At 43.6% G+C, this 18,258-nt stretch overlaps 1 protein-coding gene across 1 annotated transcript in view; it reads left to right on the top strand.

Annotated features, from left to right (window-relative positions):
* The window catches only part of LOC120047119 (zinc finger protein 236-like), a 92,241-nt gene that overhangs the window by 47,362 nt on the left and 26,621 nt on the right, over positions 1–18,258 (top strand). The window contains exons 15-20 of the mRNA XM_038992657.1: positions 223–324; positions 3,547–3,686; positions 4,594–4,703; positions 11,007–11,158; positions 15,407–15,583; positions 17,017–17,305. Coding sequence (XP_038848585.1) covers positions 223–324; positions 3,547–3,686; positions 4,594–4,703; positions 11,007–11,158; positions 15,407–15,583; positions 17,017–17,305 — 970 coding nt within the window. The remainder of the gene's footprint in view (positions 1–222; positions 325–3,546; positions 3,687–4,593; positions 4,704–11,006; positions 11,159–15,406; positions 15,584–17,016; positions 17,306–18,258) is intronic.

Raw genomic sequence — 18,258 nt, 5'->3', positions numbered from 1 at the left:
AAATGTTGTTGTTTTTTTCTTCTTGCTTGAGACATTTTTCTTTGCCAAGAAGCTACAGTATTTTTGGTTTGGTTTCTTTTTGACCATTTTAATTGGACAAAAATCCCAGCTTGCATTGGACCTTTTACTTGAATCGTAATACTTTGGCCTTAATTTATACGTTTTAGCCAGACTAACCTGCTTTGTTCCTCTGTCCTCTTATCTCTCCCCCTCTGACTCCAGACACCTTTGTGACTACCCAGCATGCTCTGCCTCAGAATATTAGCCACTTTGAGACGCAGACACTCCCACAGCCTGGCTTTGACCAGCAAGCACTTACTCAAGGTAACTCATGCACGTACACACAAAAACACCCCCTGCATGGTGGTGGCACACAAACCTTTCTCTCGGTACATTTAACAATGTCTGTGAGTTAACCTGGGGTAAATTATGCACTGGCACACACACACACACACACACACACACACACACACACACACACACACACACACACACACACACACACACACACACACACACACACACACACACACACGTTGGCAGCCCGCGACTGTCTGAATCCAGTGTAATGGATAACGCCATGGTTGTCTCTGACCTCTGGCTGAGAAGAGCCCATTTACAGCGAGGACTGTCAGAAAGCATCTGCTTGGCACATCAGATATTTCATTTTCACAATGGGTAGCTTAACCTTTTGTCTCCGTGATGATTGCATCCAGCCTCTATCGCCCACAGCAGTATGCTCTCCTACAGAGGTGCATTAATCAGTAGAACACTTTGTCTTGCAACAGGTTTCCTGCCTCATCCTCGGCCTCCTATACTCTCTGTACAGTTTTGCTAATGTAAAAAGTTTGTCATAAATAAACCATAGACCAACAGCAGGGAGGATATTGATGTCTGTGTCTGTATGCGTGTCTGTGTTTCTCATTGGCATGTGTGTGGCACTCCACGAGATGGACTTCTATACGTTTCCTCTCCTCTCTTGTTCTTTTCAAGAAGGAAAGTAAGGAATTATTAGAAAATTCCTAGAACTTCTCTCTGCCGTCTGCTAGTATTTCATGAATCGTGGCCACTCATTAATATCAGTGAGTGGAGCTTTAATGAATGACTGTGTGGTTCAGAGTCCCCTAATTTACACCCTAAGACAATCCGACTGGTGGCGTAGGCACAGGAAGCTTCCTGCACAGTCTTTGTCCACACACACACACACACGCATGCACACACACGCACACACGCAGACTGGCGGCATGGGCTCTGGAAGCATCAGTCTGTTAATGGCGCGTTGTACGCGTTGTAGGAGGGTGAGCCGTAGCAATCCTTAATTAGCTTTTGTTTAACTTTTCCAATCACACTTTTAGCCATGTCATGTTTGCAGTAATTAATGTCCTCCTCCGACTCTTCTAATTTGGCAAAGGCTCTAGCCTCTAGCCAGATATACAGGGTTAACTCATTTCGTGCTGTGGTGCTGAATGTGAGGTTTATCCATAATAGGCTTTTCAAATCCAGTTCTATCTGTGTAATCAATTAATCTATTCTAAGGTACAATTTGTGTACCAGTGGAGGCTTGTGGGGGGAGAAATCAGAGGACAGATTCCTGGTATTAAAATGAATGGAACGGTATCAAACTAATTAATTCCCTTACAGCCATGACAGTGAGCCCGTCCTTCGATTTCAAGCCTCCACATGTGTATACAGTGCATTTGGAAAGTATTCAGACCCCTTGACTTTTTCCACATTTTGTTACGTTACAGCCTTATTCTAAAATTGATTACATCGTTTTTTTCACTCATCAATCTACACACAATACCCCATAATGACAAAGCAAAAACAGGTTTTTAGAATTTTTTTGGATGGGGAGCGTCCTTGCGCAGCTAATTTCAGGTCTTTCCAGAGATGTTTGATCAGGTTCAAGTCTGGGCTCTGGCTGGGCCACTCAAGGACATTCAGAGACTTGTCCCGAAGCCACTCCTGCATTGTCTGCTGTGTGCTTAGGGTTGTTGTCCTGTTGGAAGGAGAAACCTTCACCCCAGTCTGAGGTCCTGAGCGCTCTGGAGCTGGTTTCTATCAAGGATCTCTCTGTATTTTGCTCCGTTCATTTTTCCCTCGATCCTGACTAGTCTCCCACTCCCTGCCTCTGAAAAACATCCTCACAGCATGATGCTGCCACCACCATGCTTCACCGTAGGGATGGTGCCAGGTTTCTTCCAGACGTGATGCTTGGCATTCAGGTAAAATAGTTCAATCATGGTTTCATCAGACCAGAGAATCTTGTTTTTCATGGTCTGAGAGTCCTTTTAGTGCCTTTTGGCAAACTCCAAGCGGGCTGTCATGTAACTTTTACTGAGGAGTGGCTTCAGTTTGGCCACTCTACCATAAAGCTGCAAAGATGATTATCTTTCTGGAAGTTTTTCCCATCTCCACAGAGGAACTCTGGAGCTCTGTCAGATTGACCATTTGGGTTCTTGGTCACCTCCCTGACCAAGGCCCTTCTGTTCCCCGGGCGCCGAAGACGTGGATGTCGAACAAGGCAGCCCCCCGCACCTCGTCGATGGAGTTGGGTTAAATGCGGAAGACACATTTCAGTTGAAGGTATTCAGTTGTACAACTGACTAGGTTTTTCCCCTTTCCCCTTCCCCTTCCTCCTCCAATTGCTCAGTTTGGCCGGGCGGCCAGCTCTAGTTTTATTTCATTTTTTATTTCATTTTTATTTAACTGCGCAAGTCAGTTAAGAACAAATTCTTATTTACAATGGCGGCCTACCCTGGCCGAACCCTACCCTAACCTGGACGACACTGGGCCAATTGTGCGCCGCCCTATGGGACTCCTGATCATGACCAGTTATGATACAGCCCTGGATCGAACCCGGGTCTGTAGTGACGTCTCTAGCACTGCGATGCAGTGTCTTAGACCACTGCGCCACTAGGTCCCCAAAAGAAGAGTCTTGGTGGTTCTAAACTTCTTCCATTTAAGAACGATGGAGGCCACTGTGTTCTTGGGGACCTTCAATGCTGCAGATTTGTTTTGGTACCCGAAAAAAGTATGTCTCTGAGCTCTACGGATAATTCCTTCGACCTCATGGCTTGGTTTTTGCTCTGACATGCACTGTCAACTGTGGGACCTTTATATAGACAGGTCCAATCAGTTGATTTTACCACAGGTGTACTCCAATCAAGTTGTAGAAACATCTCAAGGATGATCAATGGAAACAAGATGTACCTGAGCTCAATTTTGAGTCTCATAGCAAAGGGTCTGAATACTTATGTAAATAAGTAAATTAGCAAAAATGTTTAAAAAATGATTTTGCTTTGTCATTATGGGAGTATTATGTGTAGATTGAGGATTTTTTTAAATAAAAATCAATTTAAAAAAAAGTTTATACATTGGAATAAGGCGTAGCAAAATGTGGGGAAATTCAAGTAGTCTGAATACTTTCTGAATGCACTGTACATCCTCCTTTAGAGTTGCTAGGGTGGTCCCTTTAAGTTCTCATACAGGGTTAACCCATTGTATGCAGTAGTGCTGACTGTACCCCTTTGTGTCCTCCTGCAGGTTTCACCATCACCGCAGAGGGCTATCCCCAGGCCCAGTTCTCCACGGTGCAGCAGCTTCAGGACTCCAGCACGCTGGAGTCTCAGGCCCTGTCCTCCAGCTACCACCCCCAGAACCTGCTCCATGTTCCCAGCCAAGAGGTGGTGAATCCAGCACCGTCAGCCTCTACCTCCACACCTTCCACAGAGGGCTTCCATCTCACCATCATAGCGTGGCATTGGTTCTATGTAGTGTAGGGTTGCAAAATGTCCCTAAGTTCTCAGTAAACCCTTCCATAAAAAATTTCCTTCCTGGAAAAACCCAGGGACTTTGGGAAATTTAGCATCACATTTTTTTCATCACCTGTCGAATACAACTGGTGTAGACTTTACAGTGGAATGCTTGCTTACAAACTTTTCCCAATGATGCAGAGTTTTTTTAAAAATGAGTTCATATTTTATTTATTATTCTAACGCAAAATAAATAAAATACACAAGAACGGAGCTATATACAGGGAGTACCAGTACCAGATCAATGTGCAGAGGTACGAGGTACTTGAGGTAGATATGTACATGAAGGCAGGGTAAAGTGACTACGCATCCGGGTAGATAATAATAAGTGTCAAATAAAGAACAGAGTAGCAGCAGCAAATTGTGTTTCTAAAAGTCTGTGTTATGTGTGTGCGTATGTAGTGTTTGAGTGAGGGGTGTGTGGGGGAGTGACAGTGTAGTGTGTGATTTGTGTATATGGTGTGTATATAAAGTCTAGTGAGTGTGCGTAGTAGGGTCAGGGCAAGAGAAAGCCAGCGCAGATAGTTTGGGTAACATTGATGAACTATTTAGCATTCTGGCTATTAGCAGTCATATGGCTTGGGGGTAGAAGCCGTCTCAGAACCTGTTTTCCACCCTAATGTAGCGGGTGTTCTATCAAGCCAAAAAGGACTAAATTAAATATAGCCTGAAGTAGTCAGTTCAAATAGACTGTATAGCGTATTGTCAAGTAGTTATTTTGTATTCAGTGATTTAATCACGATGTGGTTAATTAATGGTTGCATATATTTATGTTTAGACGAGTGGCCTGCTCCAGGAGACTAGCCAAGGAGACCTCCAGCTGTCTGACCAGACGCAAGACTACCAAGACCCTGAAGACAGCGAGGACAACAGCAAGAGGGCTTACAGGTGTGTGTGTGTGTGTGTTTGTCCAATGTGTGTGTGTCTGCGGTCTGTGTGGCTCAGTTGATAGTGCATGGCGCTTGCAATGGTTGTGGGTTCGATTCCCACGGGGACCAGTACAAAAAGAAAAAGTTTGAAAAACGTATGCACGCACTGCTGTAAGTTGTTTTGGATAAGAGCCTCTGCTAAATTACTAAAATGTAAATGTCTGTAAGCGAGAGTGAGCCTATAATTTTCAGCAAGTAATAGATGCATTTCCTTTCTGTCATTGTTCCCGGCTCGTCAGCAGATAACTGTTATGCACCTTTATCAAAAGTTGTGCTCTAGGGCTGTAACAGCATTAGCAGTCGACACAGAGGAATGCAAAACTAAGATAACACTATCAGAATCGCTCCTCCGTTGCTGTTATTGTCCCCTGATAAAGTGACCATTTTGACCATGTCAAATCAAATTGTATTAGTCACATGCGCTGAAAACAACAGGTCTAGACCTTAGAGTGAAATGCTTACTTTACAAGCCCCTAACCAACATTGCAGTTAAAAAAATAAAATAAGAAATGAAAGTAACTAGTAATTAAAGAGCAGCAGTAAAAACAATAGCGAGACTATATACAGGAGGGTACCGGTACAGAGTCAATGTGCGGGGGCACCGGTTAGTTGAGATAATATATACATGTAGGTAGAGTTATTAAAGTGACTATGCATAGATGATAACAACAGAGAGTAGCAGCGGTGTAAAAGAGGGGGGGGGAATGCAAATGGGTAGCCAATTGATTAGATGTTCAAGAGTCTTATGGCTTGTGGGTAGAAGCTGTTTAGAAGCCTCATGGACCTAGACTTAGCACTCTGGTACCGCTTGCTGTGCGGTAGCAGAGAGAACAGTCTATGATTAGTGTGGCTGGAGTCTTTGACAGTTTTTGGGCCTTCCTCTGACACTGCCTGGTATAGAGGTCCTGGATGGCAGGAAGCTTGGCCCCAGTGATGTACTGGGCCTTACGCACTACCCTCTGTAGTACCTTGCGGTCGGAGGCAGAGCAGTTGCCATAGCAGGCAGTAATGCAACCAGTCAGGATGCTCTCGATGGTGCTGCTGTAGAATCTTTTGGGGATTTGAGGACCCATGCAAAATCTTTTTAGATTCCTGAGGGGGAATAGGCTTTGTCGTGCCCTCTTCACAACTGTCTTGGTGTGCTTGGACCGTGTTAGTTTGTTGGTGATGTGGACACCAAGGAACTTGAAGCTCTCAACCTGCTCCACTACAGCCCCGTCGATGAGAATGGGGGCTTGCTTAGTCTTCTTTTTCCTGTAGTCCACAATCATCTCCTTTGTCTTGATCACGTTGAGGGAGAGATTGTTCTCCTGGCACCACACGGCCAGGTCTCTGACCTCCTCCCTATAGGCTGTCTCGTTGTTGTCGGTGATATGGCCTACTACTGTGTCATCGGCAAACGTAAGGATAGTGTTGGAGTCGTACCTGGCCGTGCAGTCATGAGTGAACAGGGACTACAGGAGGGGACTGAGAACGCACCCCTGAGGGGCCCCTGTGTTGAGGATCAGCGTGGCGGATGTGTTGTTACCTACCCTTACCACCTGGGGGCGGCCCGTCACGAAGTCCAGGATCCAGTTGCAGAGGGAGGTGTTTAGTCCCAGGGTCCTTAGCTTATTGATGAGCTTTGAAGGTACTATGGTTTTGAACGCTGAGCTGTAGTCAATGGACAGCATTCTCACATAGTTGTTCCTTTTGTCCAGGTGGGAAAGGGCAGTGTGGATTGCATCATCCGTGGATCTGTTAGGGCGGTATGCAAATTGGAGTGGGTCTAGGGTTTCTGGGATAATGGTGTTGATGTGAGCCATGACCAGCCTTTCAAAGCACTTCATGGCTACAGATGTGAGTGCTACGGGGCGGTAATCATTTAGGCAGGTTACCTTAGTGTTCTTGGGCACAAGGACTATGGTTGTCTGCTTAAAACATGTTGGTATTACAGACTCGGACAGGGAGAGGTTTAAAGTGTCAGTGAAGACACTTGCCAGTTGGTCAGCGCATGCTCGCAGTACACGTCCTGGTAATCCGTCTGGCCCTGTGGCCTTGTGAATGTTGACCTGTTTAAAGGTCGTACTCACATCGGCTGCTGAGCGCATGATCACAGTCTTCCGGAACAGCTGGTGCTCTCATACATGTTTTAGTATTATTTGCCTCGAAGCGAGCATAGACGTAGTTTAGCTCGTCTAGTAGGCTAGTGTCACTGGGCAGTTCTCGTCTGTGCTTCCATTTGTAGTCTGTAATGGTTTGCAAGCCCTGCCACATGCGACGAGTGTCAGAGCAGGTGTAGTACGATTCGATCTTAGTCCTGTATTGACTCTTTGCCTGTTTGATGGTTCGTCGGAGGGCATAGCGGGATTTCTTATAAGCTTCCGGCTTAGAGTCCTGCTCCTTGAAAACAACAGCTCTAGCCTTTAGCTCAGTGCAGATGTTGCCTGTAATCCATGGCTTCTGGTTGGGGTATGTACGTACGGTCAATGTGGGGATGACGTCATCGGTGCACATATTGATGAAACCAATAACTGGTGTAGTGTACTCCTCAATGCCATCGACGGAATCCCGGAACATATTCCAGTCTGTGCTAGCAAAACAGTCCTGTAGCTTAGCATTTGCTTCATCCGACCACTTTTTTTATTGATCGAGTCACTGGTGCTTTCTGCTTTAATTTTTGCTTGTAAGCAGGAATCAGGAGGATATAATTATGGTCAGATTTGCCAAATGGAGGGCGAGGGAGAGCTTTGTATGCGTCTGTGTGTGGTTAAAGGTGATCCAGAGTTTTTTTCCATCTGGTTGCACATTTAACATGCTGATAGAAATTTGGTAAGATGGATTTAAGTTTCCCTGCATTAAAGTCCCCGGCTACTCGGAGCGCCATCTCTGGGTGAGCTTGTTTGCTTATGGCGGAATACAGCTCATTCAGTGCTGTCTTAGTGCTATCATCGGTCTGTGGTGGTATGTAGACAGCTACGAAAAAAATACAGATGAAAACTCTCTAGGTAAATAGTGTGGTCTACAGCTTATCATGAGATACTCTACCTCAGGCGAGCAATAGCTCAAGACTTCTTTAGATATCGTGCACCAGCTGTTGTTTACAAAAATACATAGTCCGCCGCCCCTTGTCTTACCAGACGCCTCTGTTCTGTACTGACGATACAGCGGATAACCAGCCAGCTCTATGTTGATAATGTCGTCGTTCAGCCACGACTTCGTGAATCATAAGATATTACAGTTTTGAATGTCCCGTTGCTGGTTTAATCTTCCTCGTAGGTCATTTTATTTTCCAAAGATTGCACGTTTGCTAGCAGAGTGGAAGGAAGTGGGGTTTTATTCGATCGCCTACGAATTCTCAGAAGGCAGGCCGCCCTCTGGACCCTTTTTCTCCGCATTCTCTTCACGCAAATGACAAGGATCTGGGCCTGTTCCGGGGGAAGGCAGTATGTCATTCGCATCGGGCTCGTCTGACTCGTAAAAAGAAAAAAAGGATTCTGCCAGTCCGTGGTGAGTAATCGCAGTTTTGATGTCCAGAAGTTATTTTTGGTCATAAGAGACAGTAGCAGCGACATTATGTGCAAAATAAGTTACAAACAACACAAAGAAACTAACAAAAAAACACAATTTGGTTAGGAATGTGTCAAACGTCAGCCTTGTTCTCCGGCGCCATCTTGTGTGTATATGACACAATGTTTATTTAGAATTTGCTCAACTAAATAACTGTCCCAAATGGCACCCTATCCCCTATCTAGTGCACTACTTTTGACCATGTTGCCATTTGGGAATCGAACAATGAGTTAACTCTGCTAGCTTTCTATCTGTAAAGGTGACTGTGGCAGATTGTGTTGCTCCAGGCTTTTTGTTTTGTGACTGACTTGTGCGTCAGATGTCTGTAGAGGTGACGGGCGCAGCTTGTGTTGCTACAAGCTCTTAGTTTTCCAACTAACTTGTGTCCTCCGCTACATCTGACGCACTAGCCACTGATGTTGTTGCCTTGTGGAAACAGAGAGTGGGACGGGAAGGGGACTGAGTAATGCGTCATGCTTTTATTCAGTTTTCCCTCAGTTGTTCCCCATGGCACTCAGAACGGATGCAAAAAAAATCCCTATCACGTCAGCGCACAATGCATTATTAATGCATGTCTAGGATGAAACGACTAGCGGTATAGACAAAACAAGAGAAAGGAGGACGTAGATAGATAAGGGGAATACGTATTTGAGATTGTAAACTACTGAACGTTCTCCTTCAGATACGACACAGATGTAGTCAAGACCAAGGTTTTAACAGTGAGAAAAGAGTATAGTGTGTGCTCTAGTGTGACTTCAGTTTGGGAGTAATGCTCTGTATGGAGTCCTGTATATGTATCAAAATTAGACTCCACATTCTGTTTAGATAAGTACACACATACACCCCATATATATGGGGAGATTATCTCTCTCTGTCTCATTCTAAAGGCTGTGCAGACAGTGGTTGCTCCACTTAAAGTTTTGTGATTTATGCTGCGGGATTTAGAAGTAATTTGTGGTTTAGTACAATACCCTACGTCACCACTTCATTGCTTCAGACCAGCGCAAGGGGGGAGTTAGAGCATTGATTATGCTTTTGAGTCCTACTGTGTCTCTAACTGACAATGAATGGGCGACATAAACCTAAATAGAAACTGATAATTGTGGACGACTTCAGTATTACTAAAACTGTTGTTACGCTAAGGTTTTTATTATTTTATTTTGTTCGGATTATTTTGCTCTTACTGTAGTACTGTAGGCCACTCCCGACCGGTCACGTTAGACCGTTGCGCCACTCAGGCGCATTAGCTGTTAGCTGTGTTGCTACAGATGCTGGTTCAAGACCCGTGAGATGATTGTGGGTTTTTTGTTTCTCTCCCTCTGAAAATATAAATAAATAATTCTAAATAATAAACTGGCTTTATTTACAAATTAGTAACAATGTCTCACCCCATGTTCAAGATTGGCCTTTTTCTCGCTCATCTCCAAAATATTGTTATTTTTTAAACAATTTGATTATTATTATTCATTTAGAAGCAATAGCCTACAACTATTTTTAGCACCGTTTCGCGCTGCTCTGAGACGGGGACTGGTCTTGATAAATCAAGGAGATTTTTATTTTCACTGAATCTCTGTTTGGGTGTTGGTTAGACTAGAATTTGAAAATTAGGGTGAAGAAATGTTATGCTCTTAGTGTAACCTTTATTTAACTAGGCAAGTCAGTTAAGAACAAATTCTTATTTACAAGGACAGCCTACTCCTTCCTCCTTGTCAGGGAATTGAACCCCGGTGTCCTGCGTGCCCGCACAACACGGGGATTCTTTAGCTAAATAGCCCAGTAATGTACTCCCAACCGTTACGTTGTATATTGGGATAATTTCCGTTCCATTCTAACGGAAACCCAGAGGGTTTTTCGTTTTTCTTGGACTAGAAAGAACATAATATTAATCAAATTAAATAAGCAAGTATGAGTCAAAAGTTTAGACACACCTTCTCATTCCAGGGTTTTTCTTTATTTTGACTATTTTCTACTTTGTAGAATAATAGTGAAGACATTTATGAAACACCTATGAAATAACACATGGAATCAGTTATGAACAAATTCTTATTTACAAGGACAGCCTACTCCTTCCTCCCCATCGGGGAATTGAGCCCCGGTCTCCCACGTGCCTGCGTTCTCTAGTACAGCCACTATTGAAGGCTATCAAATGCTTCTCAAAGATGCTCTCTGGTAGTCAAACTAGCACTAACTAGAATCAATGGTACCAGTGGTTCACACTTAAATAACGTGCCATAGAATTCTGCTGCACCATGCATGCTGCGCCGCAGTACACTGTCATTTTTAAAGCTTCAACCCATAACTCACACCTTCCAAACAGGAAGAACAAACAGATGCCATAGGGCTGAGTTAGTGACCTTTCCAAAGAAAGGTCTGGTTTTCAGTTATTCCACTCTTCACAAAAAGTCTAATGTACTTTTATAAACCCCAACTTGCTTTGTGAATTGGTGGTGGAATTTTGAAATTATTACTGTTGTCAGTATTGTTAACTGAGGATTGGTGACTTTTTAGGACCTTTATTGATACACATCTCATTGACAGAAACAGAAACATTATTATATAATGGTCGTGTTCATTAGGGCACGCGATGGAAAGGGTTTTGCAACAGACCAAATAAGTGTTTCCTTTTGGTGGTCAGTTAGTCCCTCCCTGTTTTAGTCTGTTTTCTTCAGTTTGATTACTAATGAACACGACCTGTGTGTTTGATTCCCCCCAGGTGCACCATGTGTAATAAACCTTTTAAGAAGTCCAGCCATCTGAAGCAACACGTGCGCTCCCACACCGGAGAGAAACCCTACTGCTGCAACATTTGTGGCCGATGCTTCGTCTCAGCAGGGGTCCTCAAGTCCCACCTCAACACACACACAGGTAAGAACAGTGTACCTCAGCACGCCTGCATACAGTGGCAAGAAAAAGTATGTTAACCCTTTGGAATTACCTGGACTTCTGCATAGATTGGTCATAACATTTGATCTGATCTTCATCTAAGTCACAACAATAGACAAACACAGTCTGCTTAAACTAATAACGCACAAACAATTATACATTTTCATGTCTTTATTGAACACCCCGTCTAAACATTCATAGTGCAGGGTGGTAAAAGTATGTGAACCCTTGGATTTAATAACTAGTTGACCCTCCTTTGACAGCAATAACCTCAACCAAACGTTTTCTGTAGTTGCGGATCAGACCTGCACAACGGTCATGAGGAATTTTGGACCATTCCTCTTTAACAAAACTGTTGCAGTTCAGTAATATTCTTGGGATGTCTGGTGTGAACCGCTCTCTTGAGGTCATGCCACAGCATCTCAATCGGGTTGAGGTCAGGACTTCTGGGCCCCTCCAGAAGGCGTATTTTCTTCTGTTGAAGCCATTCTGTTTTTGGGTTGTTGTCCTGTTGCATCACCCAACTTCTGTTGAACTTCAATTGGCGGACAGATAGGCAAAATATCTTGATAAACTTGGGAATACATTTTTCCGACGATGATAGCAAGGTGTCCAGGCCCTGAGGCCAGGCCCTGAACTTTCTCCATTTATAGACAATTTGTCTTACCGTGGACTGATGAACATCAAGGCTTTTAGAGATACTTCTGTAACCCTTTCCAGCTTTATGCAAGTCAACAATTCTTTATCTTAGGTCTTCTGAGATCTCTTTTTGTTCAAGGCATGGTTCACATTAGGGCAATGCTTCTTGTTGAATAGCAAACTCAAATTTTGTGAGTTTTTTATAGGGCAGGGCAGCTCTAACCAACATCTCCAATCTCATCTCAATGATTGTACAGTCGTGGCCAAAAGTTTTGAGAATGACACAAATATAAATTTTCACAAAGTTTGCTGCTTCAGTGTCTTTAGATATTTTTGTCAGATTTTGTCAGTTTGTCAGTTACTATGGAATACTGAAGTATAATTACAAGCATTTCATAAGTGTCAAAGGCTTTTATTGACAATTACATGAAGTTGATGTTGAGTGTTGACCCTTCTTTTTCAAGACTTCTGCAATCCACCTTGGCATCCTGTCAATTAACTTCTGGGCCACATCCTGACTGATGGCAGCCCATTCTTGCATAATCAATGGTTGGAGTTTGTCAGAATTTGTGGGTTTTTGTTTGTCCACCCGCCTCTTGAGGATTGACCACAAGTTCTCAATGGGATTAAGGTCTGGGTAGTTTCATGACCATGGACCCAAAATATCGATGTTTTGTTCCCCGAGCCACTTAGTTATCACTTTTGCCTTATGGCAAGGTGCTCCATCATGCTGGAAAAGGCATTGTTCGTCACCAAACTGTTCCTGGATGGTTGGGAGAAGTTGCTCTCGGAGGATGTGTTGGTACCATTCTTTATTCATGGCTGTGTTCTTAGGCAAAATTGTGAGTGAGCCCACTCCCTTGGCTGAGAAGCAACCCCACACATGAATGGTCTCAGGATGCTTACTGTAGGCACGACACAGGACTGATGGTAGCGCTCACCTTGTCTTCTCCGGACAAGCTTTTTTCCAGATGCCCCAAACAATCGAAAAGGGGATTCATCAGAGAAAATGACTTTACCCCAGTCCTCAGCAGTCCAATCCCTGTACCGTTTGCAGAATATCAGTCTGTCCCTGATGTTTTTCCTGGAGAGAAGTGGCTTCTTTGCTGCCCTTTTTGACACCAGGCCATCCTCCAAAAGTCTTCGCCTCACTGTGCGTGCAGATGCACTCACACCTGCCTGCTGTCATTCCTGAGCAAGCTCTGTACTGGTGGTGCCCCGTTCCCGCAGCTGAATAAGCTTTAGGAGACGGTCCTGGCGCTTGCTGGACTTTCTTGGGCGCCCTGAAGCCTTCTTCACAACAATTGAACCGCTCTCCTTGAAGTTCTTGATGATCCGATAAATGGTTGATTTAGGTGCAATCTTACTGGCAGCAATATCCTTGCCTGTGAAGCCCTTTTTGTGCAAAGCAATGATGATGGCACGTGTTTCCTTTCAGGTAACCATGATTGACAGAGGAAGAACAATGATTCCAAGCACCACCCTCCTTTTGAAGCTTCCAGTCTGTTATTTGAACTCAGTCAGCATGACAGAGTGATCTCCAGCCTTGTCCTCGTCAACACTCACACCTGTGTTAACGAGAGAATCACTGACATGATGTCAGCTGGTCTTTTTGTGGCAGGGCTGAAATGCAGTGTAAATGTTTTTTTGGGGATTCAGTTTATTTACATGGCAAAGAGGGACTTTTCAATTAAAACTTCTTAAGGATCAAATCCCTTTAACGGGATCGATTTGACAACATCCAGTGAAATGGCAGAGCGCCAAATTCAAATTTAATTACTATAAATGTGAAACTTTCATGAAATCACACATGCAATACACCAAATTAAACCTACACTTGTTGTTAATCCAGCCAATGTGTCAGATTTCAAAAAGGCTTTACGGAGAAAGCAAACCATGCGATTATCTGAGGATAGCACCCCACCAAACAAACACAGACAATCATAATTCAACCCGCCAGGCACGACATGAAACTCAGAAATAAAGATATAATTCATGCCTTACCTTTGACGAGCTTCTTCTGTTGGCACTCCAATATGTCCCATAAATATATTTTTGTTCGATTAACTCCGTCGTTATATATCCAAAATGTCAATTTATTTGGCGCGTTTGATCAAGAAAAACACTGGTTCCAACTCGCTCAACATAACTACAAAATATCTCATAAGTTACCTGTAATCTTTGTCCAAACATTTCAAACAACTTTCCTAATACAACTTTATGTATTTTTTTACATAAATAATCGATAAAATTTAAGACGGGATAAACTGCGTTCAATACCGGACGAAAACAAAGTGGAGCGTGCTTTCAGGTCACGCGCCTCTAACAAACAGTACACTTCACTCGACCCTCGTTCTGAAAAGGGCTACTTCTTCATTACACAAAGGAAAAACATCAACCAATTTCTAAAGACTGTTGACATCCAGTGGAAGCGATAGGAACTGCAAGCAAGTGCCTTAGAAATCCAGATCCCCATAGAAAACTAATTGAAAAGAGAGTGACCTCAACATTTTTTTACTGGATGGTTTGTTCTCGGGGTTTCACCTGCCAAATAAGTTCTGTTATACTCACAGACATCATTCAAACAGTTTTAGAAACTTCAGAGTGTTTTCTATCCAAATCTACTAATAATATGCATATCCTAGCTCCTGGGCCTGAGTAGCAGGTAGTTTACTTTGGGCATGCTTTTCATCCGGACGTGAAAATACCGCCCCCTAGCCTAGAGCGGTTAACACCTGCCCGCTTAACCCGGAATCCAGCCGCACCAATGTGTTGGAGGAAACAACGTTCAACTGACGACCGAGGTCAGCCTGCAGGTGCCCGGCCCTCCACAAGGAGTCACTAAAGCGCAATGAGCCAAATAAAGCCCTCCCGGCCAAACCCTCCCCGAACCCGGACGATGCTGGGCCAATTGTGCGCTGCCCTATTAGACTCCGGATCGCAGCTGATTGTGATACAGCCCCGGATAGAACCTGGGTCTGTAGTGACGCCTCTAGCACTGTGATGCAGTGTCTTAGACTGCTGCGCCACTCGGGAGGCGGGGTATCTGTACTTTCCTTGACTGTTTCAATCTTTTGCTTCTACTCCAATACATTCCTAAAGAAAATAATGTACTTTTTACTCCATACATTTTCCCTGACACCCAAAAGTACTCGTTACATTTTGAATGCTTAGCAATACAGGAAATTGGTCCAATTCACACACTTGTCAAGAGAACATCCCTGGTATCCCTCAAATCTGGCAGACTCACTAAACACAAATGCTTTGTTTGTAAAATTAGCCCCTGGCTATCCTTAAATAAATTAAAAAACAAGAAATCGTGCCATTTGTTTGCTTAATATAAGGAATACTTTTGATACGTAAGTATATTTTTTGCAATTACATTGACTTTTGATACTTAAGTATATTTAAAACAAAATACTTTTAGACTTTTACTCAAGGAGTATTTTACTATGAAGGTATCTTTACTTTTACTCAAGTATGGCAATTGGGTACTTTTTCCACCTCTGGGGAAACCCAAACCTTATTGGTCAACACACTGATGAAACATATGGTCATTTATATCTCCATCTCTTTTGCTCCCGCTCCTAGGAGTGAAGGCCTATAAGTGTAACATGTGTGACACATCCTTCACCACCAACGGCAGTCTGAACCGCCACATGGTTGTCCACCTGAAGCCCTACAAGTGTCACATGTGTGAGGACAGCTTCCGCAACAACGTGCTGTATAGGAAGCACTTGAAGAAGGACCACGCCGAAGTGGACAGAGGTACAGACATAGGCTGTGTCCCAATAATATCTCCTTTCACCTAAAGTATGCATTTGTTCACTACTTCCCACAAATCTAAAAGCATTGGATTGGTGGAGGCTAGTAGGAGTTTCTATGATATTTCTTATACCAGTCATTTCCTTCCAAATCAGTGAAGGGAAGTGAACAAGTGCACACTTAGGGAGGAAGGAGAGGAATTTGGGACATAGCCATAGAGATATACACTAGACACGCATTTCGCTACACCCACCATAACATCTGCTAAATATGTGTATGTGACCAATACATTTTTTATTTAGAGTGGCTAGTGTCATAGATCTGTTTAGCTCTAGATTTTGCTGATAATGGCAGCCATATTGGTCAGTGTCCCATTTAATTATATAAGTACAGAGATGTAGTATTTACAAAATCCTTCAAAGAAATCCTTCAAATTAGGGGATTTGATTATTTCAGCCACACCTGTTGTTGACAGGTATATAAAATTGAGCACAAAGTCATGCAATCTCCATAGACAAACATTATCATTAGAGGGGCCTTACTGAAGAGTTCAGTGACTTTCAACGTGGCACTGTCATAGGATGCCACCTTTCCAACAAGTCAGTTTGTCAAATTTCTGCGCTGCTGGAGCTGCCCCGGTGAACTGGAAGTGCTGTTATTGTGAAGTGGAAACTTCTAGGAGCAACAACGGCTCAGCCGCGAAGTGGTAGGCCACATCTGCTCACAGAATGGGACCGCTGAAGCGTGTAGTGTGTAAAAAATAGTCTGTCCTCACTACCGAGTGTCAAACTGCCTCTGAACGCAACATCAGCACAATAACTGTCGGGTGCTTCATGAGATGGGTTTCCATGGCCGAGCAGCCGCGCACAAGCCTAAGATCACCATGCACAATGCCAAGCGTAGGCTGGAGTGGTGTAAAGCTCACCACCATTGGGCTTATCTGGAGCAGTGGAAATGCATTCTATGGGGTGATGAATCATGCTTCACCATCAGGCAGAAAAGTGAGGATAAAATGAGATTCAGCTTTCATTAAGTTTTATGTGGATTTTGACACCAAGGCAATATACACCATTTTCACTTTGGACCTCCAGACCTTTGCAAAGAAAGAATTTGGCCCCTGGGCAAAATGAGTTTGACACCCCTAGAAAAAGGCAATCAGCCATGATTACATAAAAGTTAAAGCAGACCTGGGTCACATACGGTTTCCAAATATTTGAAGTGCTTGATTTTAGCTGGTCTGCTTCCATATAGAGTGTGAACTTTTAGTAATATTCTATTTGATTATATTCTGCCTGACAAGTTTATATTGACAAGCAGCAATTATTTGAAATGCATCTGAAATGGACCCAGGTCTGAGTTGGAGTTGTGGGCGTGATGTTGAGTGACACTTAAGAAGCATGTGAATCCTTTCCTCCTATGTGTCTCTCCCCTCGCAGGGCTGGAGGATGAGGACGGCGAGGAGGAAGAGGAGGGCGAGCAGACCGTGATGAAAAGGAACCGGGCCAACATCATAACCTTCACCGAGGAGCAGGCGGAGGAGCTGGCCAAGAATGACCCTGGTGACGAGGCGTCAGTGTCGGAGAAGGTGCTGGCCCAGTCGGCGGCGGAGCGCGATCGCATCAGCGAGATCAAGGACAAGGCGGTGGAGCTGGAGACGGAGCCCAAGTTCGCCAACTGCTGTAACTTCTGCCCCAAGACCTTCAAGAAGCCCAGCGACCTCGTCAGGTGAGCTGAGTGTCGGAGAACTGTCTCCCTCTGTCCTGTACTCTCTTATATGCTCTTTCTCACTCTCTCTTCATCTACTTTCTGTCTCTCTTTCTCTGTCCTATTCAGGGCCTGAAACTAACGTTTTGTTCCGCCAGCCATTCTGTGGCAGGTAGATTTAAAAATTGACCAGCCACTCATTTTAACTAGCCAAAATGTTTTTTTTCTCCATAATTACACCAAAACCTTCCCCCCCAAAACAGAGGAGCATGCTTCTAAAATAAGAAATGTACTACTAGCAAGAAGTGATGTGGTATATTGCCCAATGCTATTTCATTTTTTGTGACCTTAGTCTTTTAATCAAAATATCACAGATGAGACAAATGAAATCAGCTGCCCCTTTAAAGGAAAGATTCACCCATTTTGAGCGATGTTCTATCGATTCCATGGGTAATTTCATGTTTTCATGTGTATCTGAGCTATCGCTGTTCAAGCAGGCAGAATTTCGGCGGGTATGAAGCATCTCACTACACTGGAAGTTAATAGGAATATGACTTTTAGATCACAAAAAAAAAAAAAAATCTGTCATACATGTCAGATTTAAATACTGGCCGATGTCATAACGCGAGAGGTTGTCTTCGATTGAGCCATTGATCATATTTTTGCGATATTCCTACCTGGAGAAATGTGTAATTGAAGAGAGGGTCTAGCACATTTCTCCTGTTTGTCTGCCTCTTCAGTCCAGGGGGCATTGCATGGTGCTGTTGTGAATGTCAGACTGCAGGTTGAACATGGTGAGATTGTAGACTTCTAAATTGATAGTGCCGTTTGTTTTGGCAATTTTACAACTAACTAGCTACTTCACATGCTGAACAGATTTCCATGTTTCCACATCCATTTTCACATGTTGGTACCAACCTTATTATAACAATAAAATAAAACATTTGTTCACAAAAATATTGTTCTCACAAAAA

This window comes from Salvelinus namaycush, chromosome 5, assembly GCF_016432855.1.
Source record: "Salvelinus namaycush isolate Seneca chromosome 5, SaNama_1.0, whole genome shotgun sequence".
Taxonomy (NCBI): Eukaryota; Metazoa; Chordata; class Actinopteri; order Salmoniformes; family Salmonidae; genus Salvelinus; species Salvelinus namaycush.
Note: the sequence above shows the minus strand (reverse complement) of the source record. Positions and strands in the feature narration are given on the sequence as shown.